Below are 17,015 nucleotides of genomic sequence, written 5' to 3' on the forward strand. Positions count from 1 at the left end.
TGTGCATTTAGGGTTAGTATAGTGTACTATTTATTGTTATCTGTAATTTAGGAAGTTCTAGTATTAGGGTTAGTATAGTCTTATTTATTGCTATTGTAGGGCTGTTTTGGCAGCCCCTTTGTCACTGGTCACCCAGACACTCGTCTGGGACAGTTGTTGATTTGCATGAATGCTAAAATGACAATCACACCTTGATGACACACCTCTGGAGAGGTGGTCTCAACAGTTGAAGAGGAAGGTGGACAGAGGAAGACTCTGAAATTATCATTAAAAGTTGTGTTCTTGAAAATAAGGTTCTAAACAGCTTTAAATGTCATGTTTGATATGCTTTTGTTTCTTATTTTGTGTGTTACATTCTAGTAATAATTTTAACACTGTAACATGTACATGTACAGGGTTTACAGAGTTTGTGCCTGCAGCAGACCAACATATGTTTAACATATTCCCTTGTCTTGCAAGGGCACCACTTGGTCTACTGCAGTCTTGATTAATGATCCAATTTGAATTTGTATGCGTTCGACAACTTTTCTGTCACATGACCGGTGTCCCCATTTTAGTCAGGTTTGGGTGTATATAGGAAGAAGTTTTTACCAATCACTTCGAGTTCTGTTTACGATACAGCTCCGGTGCGTTAGGCGCCTAGTCCTCAGTGTGAATACCTTTGTTAACCATTGCTCTGAAGGTATGTTTTGTACTTGATGATATTTCATTATCATTGTATTGATTATCTTGCTATTTAGATAATAAACTATTAATGTGTGCATTTTAAAGTTACTTGTTCTCCTTGAAACGTATCTATCAAGCTACGGCGGTGAAAACTTTGATCTAGTCTGGTTGATGCGGCTAACTGATTATAAACATAGACTTTTGGAGTAGGTTTTAACTTAAGGCCTCTGAGTCACTTACAGTGGATCTCCACGCTCCGAAGGAATTTACCGGAGCCTCTGAGTGATCGATTACATATCCTACTAGGTCTACTATGGTTAAAATCCATATTATAGTAGAGATAAACGACTGTTTAGTGAACACGCATACTTTAGGGTCGGTGCTCTGATCAAGCAGACGATTTTTACCTACGTCAGAGTTTCATGTCATTAACTGTTTAGCGCTCAAGGTTACAGGTAACGCACTTGTGCACATTGTCAAAAATTTGAGTCAGATATTAACGAGTCAATTATCTCCCTGAGAATCTAACCAAAGGTGACTTGTGGTTCCCAAGCCAGGGACAAACACCAAGCGCGTCTCTGGCCTTTCGATTCACGGCCTACAATTTGGTGTACCCTTGCGACGTGATCCTGTGAGCTGGCTCCGGAATCAACGGAACTGGGAATTAATTGGATTATTGTATTTTCTATGTTGTCTCTCCTGGGGTAAGCATATTTCTACAATTCCTATCAGCAAAGGATTGAGGGATACTCAGGATACGTATAGAAATTTCTGTTTAGTATTGTTGTTTTCCATTTTATTCCATCTCAAGGACAAAGAACATGGTTTTTCAGGGACATGACAGTATGAGTGTAGGACAGGGACAAGACACCTTCCTAAACTTATGGTCACTCAGTGTGCACAAAACGCTAGTCCGTTTAACCGAAAAAGGTCATCACATTTATTCTGCGGATAATGATACACTCATGAAGTGGTTTGCGGAAACGGGCTGTAAACTTGACAAAAAACCCACGTTCGAAAAACTAAAGATAAAGTCTGCCCTGGGATACTTAATGCATCGTAATATGTGCCAAACTGTCGATAGGATTCAAACTACTTTGACAAATATTCTACAGCTAGAAACAGCACGCTCTGTCGAAATGCAAAAACTACGACTAAAAGTTGAAGGATTTGATTATGACAAGCAAACGTGGGCTAGGCAAAGTATTGCATTCCACAAAGAGATAACCGAGCTGCAGAATCAGCTCCAAAACGACAAGGGCTATAAAACTAAGCTGGAAGAATGTTGCAACAATGTAGGTTTTCCGGTAGCCTCGCTGAAACAATCTATTTTGGATTCTATACGCCGTGAACAGGACAGTTCCAACGATGATATAGCTTCAGCAATCACCGCAGTCAGAAGGGCCAGGGGCAGACATGTCGAGGAACGGGAAGTCAGTGAACAGCCTAGTCTTGCCTCGAATGTTCGCGATCGTAGCCCAATGCGTAGGCCTACTAAATCAGTCAAGAAACAGACAACTAGCCATGCCTCTAATGTTCGCGATCGTAGCCCAATGCGTACTAGATCACTCGAGAAACAGACAACCTTTGATAATTCGGCTCAGGTATCTGTGATCAAAACCATAGTTGGGCCAAATGATACACGAACAACAGTCAGTCGTACACTAACTTGTGATGAATGTAACGCACACAAAAACGTTATAGGCGATCTACCTCGTAAGGAACCTTTTGAACCGTATTGGCACGCTCTAATAGCTCAGACTAACACGTTCAACCTTGAATTGCGCGATGTATGGCAAATTGTTATGGTCACAATCCCAAGAGAGCTAAAATGCAAACTTTCGCCAGAATTAACTGATGGTACGATCATGAATAAAAGAGCATTCGAGGAGGACAGCGACGTTTTAGAACGGTTAAAAAAGGCTCTTATTGCAGTTAGAGGGCCAACACACACCGCATGGGGCATGATACTTAACCTAAAACAGGAAAGCGAAGAACCGTTTGAAACATTTGCTAGGCGTTTATGGACCGTGTTTAATGAATATTCTGGAATCAATAACCCAGACCACGACAATGCAGTGTTACTTCAGCTTCTAAAAGAAAATGCAGGACCTCACGTCCAAAAGGCAATCGCAGTCGGGTCAGGCCCACCTCAAAATACATTTGACGCCATTGTTAGATGGGTAACAGACATGGAACGGTGCCAGATTAACATGCAGGGACGGGTTGCAGCCACTAACTGGGTAACTGAAGGGCAACAAACAGTGAGGACTTACAAGCCTACTCGGTCTGAAGTTAACCTTCCTTCATGCAATTATTGTAAAAGACCAGGACATAAAACTGAAGATTGTTTTAAACTGCAAAACAAACCTAACTATAGACGAGAACTAAATTACACGCCTAGTAAGCCGTCTGCGCCAAAAGAGAATAGAGTTGAGTCGGATGAAATGCTCTATATTAGGAAAACCATATCGCAACTAACCAAAAGGATGCATGAGATAAGGATGCATGAGATCAGCAATGACAAAATGCATATAAGTCCGCAATAGGGGTGCGTGGCCTCCATTTCAATAGGGAGCGTGATTAACAGTGGGGACCGTATCAAAGTTAGAGCCAACCTCGGAGGCCGGTTATGTGATATGCTCGTAGATACTGGTACCGCTTGCTCCCGCACAGACATTCCTATACCCCTAACTAGCGAGACAATGGAAATAGTTGGTATAGGCGATACAAAAATGACTGCAACTCGCACAAAAAACGCACGTTTGGACTTAGGTCCAGTTGTGATCAACGAACCATTTTGGTATTTACCTAACAATAGCGAGGGAACAGTTATGGGTATGGACATGAAACATGGTGTGGACCAGAAACATGGTTTTGTTATAGATTGCCCAGAGAGGCAAATTGAAATCATGACAGACAAAACCACAAGGAGAGGCTCCTCCTCAAACAAAGCCAGTGTTGTGTCACTTTCCATTCCAGACCCTGTTCAAATGCTAATGCTTAGGCACGAAAACCTATGGGCCAAAGACAAAAACGACCACATCGTTGATCAACTTGGTAAACTAACAGCTTTGAAAAGCCAACTCTGGCATCGAAACATACCTTTGCCCACACATGTCAATGCGATCAAGACCGCCCCTGTGGATCTGAAAGAGTATCAGAAAGAACTCTGGACATCAGACAGGGAGTTGACACCACATTTACAGCACAATGCTCTCGTTACAGTGGTTGAAGGCCTTGTACTGCGAGTTGGGAAGTATGTATTTGACCCAGGGTCCAAGACACTCTTCACTGAAGGTGACATGATAATGATCCTTGTTAGACCCAAACAGGTGGTTCAACTCCACCAACATGAAACATATTCATTACGCTGAGTAATTGTCCACTGTAATGATGTATGACAATAATGAATGTGAAGGTTGTATTGGTTTTTATGTGACTTTTTAATTTATACACCCCAACTAAGTTTTTCCAAATTCCACTACCATACGCTCCCTGGGCGTCATTGTTAAAGACCAAATTATTAAGTGGGACCATATTACCGGCTATATGACTGTTAAGGGTAATGTCTTTTTTTTATTATTATTATTATTTTATTTTATTTTTTTATACCACTCCTTCTTGCTGTCATGAGACTTCAAGTTATGTTATTTGTACATGTAACACATTACTGCTTGTGTACCTTGTTCAAGTGTTGCTATTTTCAAGCATCTCATTAATTTTCTCCAAACAGCCATGGTCACTACTTTAATTTGTGTTCCCCTGAACTTTTCTGTGTTCCATGGGAACAAAAGGGGGAAACTGTAGGGCTGTTTTGGCAGCCCCTTTGTCACTGGTCACCCAGACACTCGTCTGGGACAGTTGTTGATTTGCATGAATGCTAAAATGACAATCACACCTTGATGACACACCTCTGGAGAGGTGGTCTCAACAGTTGAAGAGGAAGGTGGACAGAGGAAGACTCTGAAATTATCATTAAAAGTTGTGTTCTTGAAAATAAGGTTCTAAACAGCTTTAAATGTCATGTTTGATATGCTTTTGTTTCTTATTTTGTGTGTTACATTCTAGTAATAATTTTAACACTGTAACATGTACATGTACAGGGTTTACAGAGTTTGTGCCTGCAGCAGACCAACATATGTTTAACATATTCCCTTGTCTTGCAAGGGCACCACTTGGTCTACTGCAGTCTTGATTAATGATCCAATTTGAATTTGTATGCGTTCGACAACTTTTCTGTCACATGACCGGTGTCCCCATTTTAGTCAGGTTTGGGTGTATATAGGAAGAAGTTTTTACCAATCACTTCGAGTTCTGTTTACGATACAGCTCCGGTGCGTTAGGCGCCTAGTCCTCAGTGTGAATACCTTTGTTAACCATTGCTCTGAAGGTATGTTTTGTACTTGATGATATTTCATTATCATTGTATTGATTATCTTGCTATTTAGATAATAAACTATTAATGTGTGCATTTTAAAGTTACTTGTTCTCCTTGAAACGTATCTATCAAGCTACGGCGGTGAAAACTTTGATCTAGTCTGGTTGATGCGGCTAACTGATTATAAACATAGACTTTTGGAGTAGGTTTTAACTTAAGGCCTCTGAGTCACTTACAGTGGATCTCCACGCTCCGAAGGAATTTACCGGAGCCTCTGAGTGATCGATTACATATCCTACTAGGTCTACTATGGTTAAAATCCATATTATAGTAGAGATAAACGACTGTTTAGTGAACACGCATACTTTAGGGTCGGTGCTCTGATCAAGCAGACGATTTTTACCTACGTCAGAGTTTCATGTCATTAACTGTTTAGCGCTCAAGGTTACAGGTAACGCACTTGTGCACATTGTCAAAAATTTGAGTCAGATATTAACGAGTCAATTATCTCCCTGAGAATCTAACCAAAGGTGACTTGTGGTTCCCAAGCCAGGGACAAACACCAAGCGCGTCTCTGGCCTTTCGATTCACGGCCTACACTATCTGTATATTTAGGAAGTTTCACTTATCTAAGCTCAGCATAGATGTAAATTATGTTCAGTGTACTTATATGTTATGTTATGCCAGGTGCTTGTGTTGTTTTGTCTTAAGAATTTCAGTGCCCAGTCTAACCTTGTGTTGTTCTGTGTACCTGACAAATAAAAGACTTGAACTGGACTTGAACTTGAGTTGTCTGTATTTGGGGATTTTTTGAGTGAGATTGCCTTTGTTAAAGTCGCCTAGCACAATAACCAAGGAATCCGGATTTTCATGCTCCACGCAAAATATCTGGTTTGCGAGCACACGTTGAGCCTCGTTGGCGCTAGCCTGAGGGGGCATGTAGACGCCGACCATTATGAATGAAGCAAACTCACGTGGCGAGTAAAAAGGTTTACAGTTAATAAAACAATTATTCCAGATCAGGAGAACAGTGCTGCAAAATCACTGTCACATCTTCACACCAGCCACTTTTAATGTAAAAACAAAAACCACCATCTTTCGTTTTGCCAGAGAGCACAGAGTCACGATCTGCTCTCAGCAGTTTGAAACCTGCTAGCTGTAGCGCAGAGTCTGGGATCAGTTCACTCTGTCATCATGAAGTGCTTCGAGCGGCTAGTCAAATCATTCATCGGCCCCTCGCTGCCCCCCACACTGGACCCTTTGCAGTTTGCATTACGGCCCAACAGGTCTACAGACGATGCCATCGCTCTGACTATGCACACCGCTCTCTCCCACCTAGACAAGGGGAATACATATGTGAAGATGCTGTTCATTGACTACAGCTCTGCATTCAAAACCATCATCCCCTCCAGACTGGTCTCCAAGCTTGTGGACCTGGGACTAAGCACCAGCCATGTCTCCGTAAAGCATAAAACGGAAGATAAATGAAAGTTTTTCCACACCAGTAGCTGAAGTTCATCCAGTTTGTTGCTCAGTGAACGCACGTTGGAGAGAAATATCCCCGGTGACGCTGTGCGTGCCCCACGCCTACGGAGTCGCACCAGTGCACCGGCTTGTTTGCCTATCCTACGGCGCTTTGCTGCTAGGACAAAGCCGAGGGTGGCTTTGACTATAATTCCCACTAATTCTGCCGCTGGAAGCAGAAAAGTGGGAAATAACTCCACAGGAGTTGTAGTCCTGATGTTTAGAAGTACTTCTCTTGTTAGAGAACCGCAGAAATCTTGGCAGAATACTGAATTAACAGACAAAACGAGACAAAAAAGAGCGCACCTAGCGACCGTGGCAGCCTTCATCGGCGCCATCTTGGATCAATGATTAGCTGTGTCGTCATTAGAACCTGTGCAGTTGCTCTTGAGAAAATGCGCTCGGCTACACACCCGGCAGTTCTCATATCAAGGTACTTTGATGTATATGTCACAGGCTTGAAAGTGAGGTACAGGGTGTAAATATTTAGTTAACTGGGTTATTATTTGGGTTGCAGTGGTGTGCTTTGTTTGGTTGCTGTGTGGTTGTTTTGCTTTTCTTTTGACAGCGGAGCTGTACCTCCGGAATCACCAAGCCTGATTGCCGATAAGGGAAGGGATCAATTGGAGTGCAATTGGGCCTAATTGACAATAAGGGAAGGGACCAATTGGAGCGCAGTTGGGGTGGGCTACCTGGCCTATAAATCAAGGAAGTCACGGGGAAATGGGGAGACAGACGACCGACGAAGTCACGGAGAACCCGATCGGGACAAATCAAGGACGGAGGGAGATCTAAGGACGAGGGACAAATCAAGGACGGAGGGAGATCTAAGGACGAGGCTATCAGTCAGCACACACGGGTGACACTGTGGGAACGAGACGGGAACCGAGGTAATCAGTGGACCGAAAGACAGTGATCCGGATTACGGAGGGAGACCTACGGATGAGGCCCCACGGACGAGGCTACCAGTCAGCACACACGGGTGACGCTGTTGGACTGAGACATTCCCTCTTTTAGACATTCTGAAAGCTTGAAAATACCTTTTACTTATTAAATTACAATAGTTTTATATGGCATGATTGTTGACTGTTTCCTTTGGCCAAGCACACAGGTTCCTCCCTCTCAGAACGAACCAATTGAGTTCCTAGACTTACAACTAGGTGGCGTAGTCGGCACCTCATTACTCGTCGGCCACATATACGTCACAGTGACCTAGCCTCAACGCCGTCAGAGTATCATCTCAAGTCGGACAAAAAGTCTAATCAGAATTCACTGCTTCAAATCAGCCGGTGGCGCTGCATGAAGACAAACACACCTCATGCGGCAAGCTGAAAAGCTACAAAGTTAAGGACATTAGCTTAGTTAGATAAACATTGTTTGGAGTTCTATTGTTGTGTTCGTTCTGTTTTTATATGTGTAATGCTATGGTCTGTAGTTTAGATAATTTTAGTGTTCACCCAGATTGGGAATGTTAAGTATATGGCTGTCCACTGAAAAAGTGCTTCTGGGGGAAAAACAGTTGTGAGCATGATTCCGCTCAGCGCTAGTCGGCGCTATAGTATCTTGTTCCCTTTAATGTGCAGCCTATGTTCCAGTGCAGCCTATACTTCGATTTACAAACATAAAGCTCCCATTCTGCTGTGTACAGTATTGTGTACCTTTGAGGCCAGCTCTCTGAAGGGCACTTCCCTCTTCAGGAAGAGCCCAGGGAGGGGCTGCATCAGCTCAAAGCTCCAGATGTACTGCAGCAGCAGGAGCAGCGTTCCGTACACGACCATGAAGGGAGACGACAGAATGGCGTAGCGCCGCCGGTCCCTCACCATCCACAGCACACATGACCACAGCAGCAGCACAAAGGTCAGCCAGCTCACATACGTGATGCTCCACGCCTGGGGACACATGTAGGAAAGGTGGAAGGATGGGTGTATGGTTGGATGGAGGGAGGGAGGGATTTATGTATGAATGGATGGAGGGATTGATGGATGGAGTGATGGGTTTATGGTTTATAGATGAATGGATGGATGACAAGATGCTTGAGTGGGTTGACATCTAGGATCTTACCATCATAGCAATGAGGGCACAGATGTAACTTTGCTTCATGATGAACCTGAAGGCTGTGACAGCCAGGCTCACATGCAGCACTTCCGTCTCTAAGGCCGGCCTGGACCCAGGGCCCCTCACCCCTTTATACATCCTGCCATCCACCTGCCTCTCCCCCTGGCCTGTCTCGTACTGGGACTCTGAGTACAGGTCCAATGAAGAGGTGTTGTGGTTGGGTGGGGTGGGGCAGGGGGTTGGTGGGCAGGGGGGGTAGTTTAGAGGAGAGCCAAAGGTTGTCCCAATCAGGACCTGGAAAAGAGAAGGCGGAAAAGGAAGAGCAGGGAGATGGAGGACAGAAAGGGGGAGGTAGAAGACACTCGTGAACATCCTACTGGTCAAACTGAGGAGAGAAGATAAGAGGAACAGAGATTTAGAGGAACATGTGTACGTTTCTTTCATCCATGTGGTAGGTCCTCCATTGCTCTCTCCTCTTCTCTGCTGAGGGCATGATGTCAATGGGGATATCGCTGGTGATGTCATTGTTGATATCACATCCTGTCTCCTCCCTCTCAATCCCCTGTCTGTCCCCTGACATCTGGAACATTCATATATAAATGTACTCATTAGTGTATGTGTGCAAGTGAGTATGAGTATGTGTTTATGTGGATGTGTGTTTTGAGTGAGTGGTGTGACTACATGTAACTGTGTGTGAGTGTGTGTGTCTCACCGGGGGGTCATGCAGCCAGAGCCGTATGAGGGTGGCCAGTGTGTAGTAGAGAACCAGCACCAGCAGGGGGTTGGTGTAGTGGTGCCAGGCCAGGCCTGGCCTCAGCCTCAGAGCCCAGGGGGCGGAGCAGTCTGTCTGCACCACCGCCACCACCCCAAACACACTGGCAGACATGGAGTAAACATTAAGGGGTTTTTAGACATTCTAGTATGCGTCTAAAACACATACACTTCTGCCATCTAAGCAGCTCTGATGTTGCTCTTACACCAAACTCACACCGAAACAATAACACCTACAATCCTTCTCCTTGCTAATTTCAGTTTTTCTTTAATTGCATTTCACTCCCTGAATGACCTTGGTTAAGGTCATTCAGGGAGTGAAATGCATGCTCCTCCTCTAAACCATCTCCCAGCTTGCTGTCTTTTCTTTATCCATCACTCTATCTTTGTCTCTTTGACACACACACACACACACACACAGTGTTACCTAGCGTAATGGTCTCCAGGGGGTATGAGCTCCTGAACAACCTGCAGCTGGTAGATGTAGAGCACCAGCAGGTGCCCTGCACTGAAGATGGCCATGAGGACACACAGACAGCTGAACACCAGGGGGTCAAAGGTCAGACACAGCGACCACCACGTACACAAACCCAGGAATACCAGGAAGTAGACGGCAGAGGTCAAGGATGGCAGCATGATCCCTAGAGGATGGGTCAAGATAAAAGGTCAGATAGAAAAGATGGAGAGAGAGACAGAGACAGGGAGGCATAGAGACAGAGGGAGACACAGAGACAGAGGGAGACATAGAGAGATGATGGAAAGAGAGAGAGATAACGAGAGACAGAGAGAATGGGACAAACAGAGTAGGGCTGCAACAACGAATCGATTAAATCGATTAAAATATATTATTAAAAGCGTTGGCAACAAATGTTATTATCGATTCGTAGTGTCGCGCGATTATTACGCCACTTAATATGTCGATGTTTGAGAATAAAAAATGTTGAGCGCGGAGCGGAGGTAGAGGAAAGACTATCAGAGAGACGTTGTTGAGTAATATTATTCTGAAACACATGGCGGAGGCAGAGAAATCAGTACGACCCAAGTCATCCAAGGTGTGGGAGCATTTCACACATGAAATACATTGAAACAGTGTGTTAATTGACCGAGGTGAAGTTAGTTTCATATTCGACATCCGTCTCACATTCGGAAGACGCTACTTTGCAGCATCGCGTTAGGGACTGGGTGAAAACAACCCATACCCTTTTGAAAAATGTAGACTTTTATAATATTCTTAGTAATATAAAACCTCAAACAGACACCAGAGTATCTTAACAATGTCTGTTATACTTTCACAGAATTTACTTTTTCAATTAAGTTTCAATTAAAATGATACAAAATCACTTATCTTTGAAAATAGCTTAATCCTTGCAAATCTTCACTTTTCTTTTCAAAATTGTGTCAACATTTTTTAAATATACACCAGATTATTCTAATTAAGTCTGGCCTACTTCCACAACCTTTCAATTTTCAATGAAGTTTTAAATAAAACTCAAATAAATTGCTCATCTTGGAAATAACATTAAATCCATGCTAATATTAATAACTTTTTCAAAATTGTGTGCTTGTTTATGCACATTCTGAAGATTTTTTGCACTGTGAATTTGCACTGTCAGTTCTGTTTTTGAATAAAGGGTTGGAAATGAATGCTTTTCTGTTTTTGTTTTTTTAAATCCGATTAATCAATTAATAGAAAAAATAACTGTCTGATTAATCTATTTTTTTAATAATCGTTAGTTGCAGCCCTAAAACAGAGAAAGAGAAGAGGAACCAGAGAAGGGAGAGAAGGAGGCAGGCTGATGGATGGATGGCCGGGGCTGGGCTATGGAGATCTGTTTACTGTATTTCTTAATGAGCAGAGACCATAACCCAGACAGAGAAGAGTCTCTTAGTGATGGCCTGTCAGGTTAGGCTTATATTAATAGGTGCATTGTAAAAGAGCAGTCATATGATATAATAACACTGATACAACAGCAGTAGATTAACAAAGTGTGTGTCATACCTGTGAGGCCTAGTAATATGGTTACCACTACTTTCCCTGCAGTGGTAATCAGATTGCCAATGATTTCCCTTAGTTTGGACGCCATGGATGCTATCTGACGAAGGATCATCCTCTTTGTGCTTTCCTCCTCTTCCTCCTCCTCCGACATCTCCCCATCCTCCTCAAGCTCAGAGTCATCCTCAAACAACAACTCATCCTCCAACTCATCCTTTCCCTCCTCTTCTTCCTCCTCCTCCACATTTTCCTGGGGAAAGGACAAGAGGGGTGGGTGGACATATTTGAATATATATATATTTTAACCGCAAACTTAAGGAGTTTAACAGACTGAAGTTTCAGTCCGACAAAGCCCTCATTGGGTGGGGATGAGTCTGACTACAGTTGGGAAGCTGACAACCCTGTGTTTTCTTAACATTTCGGAGGGAATTGAACCCAGGCCTCTGTGTTTAGCCTTAATTGGTACGTGTTCTAACCGGTAAGCCACTAAGGCAACCTGGGGCAGACATATTTTCTCTAAATAATCACAGAGAGATAACACCTCCAGTGCGTCCTGTTGTTTCACCAGTAAATACTGTACACACAGGAGACCAGGTTCACACATTCATACCAAACAGGAAGCATAAAAGTGAGATTAGTATCCCCTTTCCTAACTTCTCCTCTCTTCTCTCCTCTAGACAGTGCTTTCAGGGTAGTAGGCGCTGAGTGGATTATGTGGACATTTGTCATTATAAAGAGTGAGCTAAGTAGGTTATGAATTGCAGAGTGAGTGTGTTGGACAAGGCAGATGGATGAGCGCTGTAGAAATGGGAGTGGGAGGGGGACATCAAACACAGCCACCAGACTGGTAGACCCCACAGAGGTTACACAGACACCAGACTGGACCCAGGCTGCAATGAAATACGTGTGCAAAGCAGTGTAGAGAGAGGCAGTCTACCTCCCCTGAATGCTTGTATGTAAGTAGTAGCAGTAGTTTATTCGGTCTTTATGCACAATTTTCCAGAATGAATTAACATAATCATAAAATAACATTAAAAAATCTTTTAAATAAGGCAATCAATAAACAGTTTTTTTTTTTAAGTAAACAAACAGTACAAACGTTATTGACTGAAAAGGTATAGGCTGAAGATTTAGCTTATTATACCTACAATTTTTCCATAATGTATATTATAATAGGCAACCCTTTCACTACTAGATTTAGTCTATACAAAAAACAAAACAAACTGAAATAAAAAAACAAAAAATCCAAATGTTTCATACACAAAAAATATCATGATGATCATGTGTTTTTTTTGCAGTAAACTACACATTCTTAATTCCTTGTCACAACTATTCAAGAAGTTTACACCTTTGACAGATATACATTTATTTTTTATATTTGTCCTCACCCTTGTTTTCTTAGACATACCTATTCCCCTTAATTCATACTTGCTCTCTATAATTTCAAACAACCTCTGAATACAGTTAGGAAGTAAACTATGTTGTGCTTTGTATATTATCTGTGCAGTTTTAATATCAACTAGATCATAGAATTTTAAAGCATGTAGGTTAATAAATAATGCATCGGTTGGGTTGTAATTATGTGGTTTACAATTCTTACAGCTTTCTTCTGTAGTATGACAATTTGATAAGTGTTTTTTTGTGTATTTCCCCATACCTTCACACATTAGGGAATGTATGGAACTATGAGAGAGCAATACAATATATATAGTGCGTTCTTATTCAAGATATTGTAAGGCTGAGTGTCACCCTAGCCCCAAATCTCATATGCTAAAATCTGGAGTTACTGGACGGAGTCTCTACTTGATGGGTCTCACACCTCATTGCGTAACTTACTGTAGCATTGCTAGTCATATGTTGATAAGGGTCAAGATGTGGTGTTATTGGTTGTTCTTGGGTATAAAGGGAATTATGAAGCATTGTTCTGTGGATTCTTGATCTCCTGAGACATTCTCCTCAGCTCTGGCTTGTCTTACTCATTCTCCTTCCTCTTGCTTTCTCTCTCTGGTTTACAATAATCAAGGTAGAGTAGGTAAGTGTTAACCTTCATTTTGTAACATGTTTGCCTTGTAATTGATTTCATTTATTTGCAATGTTTTTAAAGGGGTCATTGATTGGGGAACCGATTTTACCTTGTCATGGTTGAATAACGATCGGTGGGTAAATGGACATACAGTGAACTTCAAAGTCCATTGACACCTCTTTCCTATCTAAATCTAACAACTAGAAACTGCCGCTGGAAAACGATTGGTTTCGAAAAAGCGGAATTTATGGAGTCAAATTAGGGTCAATAATAATTTGCAGTCACAGTAAAAGATGTGCCGGAGCATAAACAGATTTGCAGGAGCAGAAAAAGTGTTTGTCAAAAATAATTTGCATAATACAACACTTCTTCTGCTATTGTTCTTCTTCATCTTCTTCATGTACTACAGACAAATGCCATTGTGTGGTTGTTGCTAGCTAAAAAAGTCAAATAGAAAAAGTGCACCGTATCGTTATTTTTTTTTGCCCTGACGGATTATAAAATATATATATTAGTGCTGTCAGTTTAACGCGTTATTAAAGGCGTTAACGCAAACCCAAATTAACGGCGTAAAATTTTTTATCGCGCGATTAACGCTCTTTTTGGCCAAGCAAACTTTGTAGTTTTTTTCGCGTGCTGTTGCAACAACTACCAACGGTAGAAAAACTACAACACCACACCGGATCTAGCTAGACCAGAAACATAACAAAAGGCGCGCCACACACACTTGTTTGGCTTGCGAGCCGGCTAAAGAGTAGTAGCAGAGCCCGTTTACGGATATTAGACATTCTCTGGTAGTAGCCTAACGTTACGTTTTGAGTGGATGGCGAGCGCGAGACGCCGAAATGGAAGCCAATAAGATTCTGAATGGTTTACTTTTAAAAAGTTGCCAAATGGTTCCATTGACAAGACCAAAGTGATCTGTGTGTTTTGTCGTTGTAAACTGAGCTATCATCGCAGCACGTCCAGTCTGAAATACAACTTGATGGCCAAGCACACAGCTGATGCGAATTCTCCGCCCCTTCGGCAAAGCCAGGCGATTGCAATGTTGTTTTCAATAAAAAAAATATTTGCACCAAGCAATACGAACCACTTTTCCATGTTGATAAGAGCATTAAAGAGCATTTGAAAAAAGAATAGGACCAAAAGAAATCAAGGGACATTTAGAATAGATAAAAATGTACGATTAATTGTGATTAATCGCGAGTTAACTATGACATTAATGCGATTAAATATTGTAATCGTTTGACAGCACTAATATATATATAATCTTGCATTTTTATAATCTTGCATATCTTGCATATATATAAGCTAAAAAAAAAATCAAAACTGGACTTTCAATCAAAACTGGAAGTGATAAATCATGGAAAATCAATGCCCGTAGCTGAAAGATTTGCTTCAAACGACGGGAAAGAAGATAACAAAATTATATAAATCCAGATAAGAAAAAATTCAGTTATTTTCAAGAATAAAACATTTGTCTTTTTGTTATGGACTGTATATACTTTCATTTCTATTGAATGAGTATGAATTGTGATGGCAAATTAAGAACACAGAGAATGCGGAGCAAATGCAGTCTTTAAATGTAACGCTTTTCTGTGGCCAAATATGTGTGTGTAAAGAATACTGATAGTGGATATGAAACATAACCATTAGTTAATGTGCAAGCAGCCAGTTGAATGGTGAATTGATGCTGGTTTGTTGAATTCATATATTTGTAAATCTGACTTTGAAAGAGTCAGTGCCTTCCCAGCCACGAACCTCACCGCACGTCACTGAGCCAATTGCATTCTCAGCTTTAGGGCAGCCGGCTGCAGCCGACTGTCAGCGCTGCATGAAATCGAACACACTTATTGTCACTCAAAGTTCACTGAGTGAACCATCAGAAGTTCTGCAGGGGAGACTCCATGAGCTAATGGGGTTGTTCTGTAGGCTAAGAGAGCTCTCTGATGATCTTGATTCTTACTCATTATCTGCTTCACGGTTCTGACCACTCTCTCCGCCTCCGGCCCATTGTCCGTCACTAATACTTCAGGGATGCCAAATCTGGCGAAGATGACTTTCAATCTCTCCACTGTGGTTGCAGTTGTGAGGGTTGGCAGATTGGCTACTTCAATGTACCTGGAGAAATAGTCACTACCAGGTAGTGTCCTTTCCCCCACTGAAATATGTCGGCAGCTAACCTCTGCCATGGTGTAGCTGGTAACGGTGTTGTGATCAGTGGCTCTGTGTGGTAAGCAGAGTATTGGCAGCATACCTCGCATCTTTCCACCAGCTTTCTGATGTCCCTTGATAACCCTGGCCACCACATGGATTGCTGCGTTCTGACAAAGAATTTTGTAATTCCCTGATGGCCATGCTGTATTCTCTCGAGCATCTCTCTGCACATCGGCGCTAGGATAAGGATTCATTCTCCCTTCAGGAGGATCCCATCAGCCACATGTATGTCTGCTCTGTATGACCAATACGGTAGCTGAATCTCAGGAACTGCTTTCCCCTGCACGGGCCACCCTCTGACTGTGTATGCTCTGAGTTGTGTCATTGTACCCTCTCTGTTCTGTAAGTTTTTGATCTATTCCAATTTTGTTTTAGTTGCAGGTATACGTTCCATGACGTGGTCAATGTAGACTTGGCACTCTTTTTCCAGGTTGCCACATTCTGTGCTGTCTTCAGGTCCAAGGGTTGCTTTCAACAAAGACAACGTGTCAGCTGCCACTAGCTGTTTTCCTGGCATATGAATGATCTTGTACTTGAATCTCATCATTCTCAATCTGAATCTGAGAATATGTGGAGGTAAATCATCCAGCGGACGGGTGCCTTGCAATGAGATGAGAGGCTTGTGGTCTGTACGTACGGTAAAGTCTAATCCCAGGAGGTAGGCACTCAGTTGCTCACATGACATGGTCAGAGCAAGGGCCTCCTTGTCAATTTGTGCATATCGAGTTTCTGTGAGAGTTAGACTTTTGGATATGTACACCACTGATCTGAATTCTCCATCTGACTGTCTCTGCATTAACACTCCTCCCAGGCCATAAGACGATGCATCAGCTGAGACAAGTGTTTCTCGCTTTGAGCTGTATTGAGCTAGGACAGTTGGTGAACTCAGCTCTTCCTTAACTGACAGTCTTTTGTTGAATGTCCCACGTCCATGTGCAGTCATTCTTAAGCAGGTCTCTCAGGGGTTTTGTGAGAGTGAGCAGATGAGGTGAAAACTTGCCGACATAATTCAACATACCCATGAAGCGCCTCACGCTTTCAACGTTTTGTTGTTCGGGCATGTTCAGGATTGCTTTAAATTTGTCTGGATCAGCCTCTATCCCCTGAGCACTGATTTTATGTCCCAGGAATTTCACTTGTTTCACCCCAAACTCACATTTTTCATTTGGGGTCATACCCGCGCTCTCAAACTTCCTGAGGACCTCACCCAGCCTGTCGTCATGTTCAGTTTCATCCTTGCCGAACACTAATACGTCATCGGCATGGCACAGTGTTCCTGGTGTGCCTGCAACAATCTGGGAGATTCTCAGCTGGAAATGTTCCGGAGCTGAAGAGATTTCGAATGGAAGTTTCCTGAAACAATACCTCCCATAAGGAGTGATGAA

At 42.5% G+C, this 17,015-nt stretch overlaps 1 protein-coding gene across 2 annotated transcripts in view; it reads right to left on the reverse strand.

Moving 5' to 3' along the window:
- The window catches only part of LOC146275317 (piezo-type mechanosensitive ion channel component 2-like), a 172,250-nt gene that overhangs the window by 89,981 nt on the left and 65,254 nt on the right, over window positions 1-17,015 (reverse strand). For both annotated transcript variants that reach the window (XM_084702443.1, XM_084702444.1), the window contains 6 exons: window positions 11,397-11,640; window positions 9,825-10,038; window positions 9,339-9,501; window positions 9,060-9,206; window positions 8,633-8,920; window positions 8,230-8,460 (listed from right to left, as the gene is read on the reverse strand). In XM_084702443.1, the coding sequence (XP_084558569.1) occupies window positions 8,230-8,460; window positions 8,633-8,920; window positions 9,060-9,206; window positions 9,339-9,501; window positions 9,825-10,038; window positions 11,397-11,640 (1,287 nt within the window). The remainder of the gene's footprint in view (window positions 1-8,229; window positions 8,461-8,632; window positions 8,921-9,059; window positions 9,207-9,338; window positions 9,502-9,824; window positions 10,039-11,396; window positions 11,641-17,015) is intronic.

Source organism: Hypomesus nipponensis, chromosome 8 (genome assembly GCF_054491055.1).
Source record: "Hypomesus nipponensis isolate SF chromosome 8, ASM5449105v1, whole genome shotgun sequence".
In the NCBI taxonomy this organism is placed as follows: domain Eukaryota; kingdom Metazoa; phylum Chordata; class Actinopteri; order Osmeriformes; family Osmeridae; genus Hypomesus; species Hypomesus nipponensis.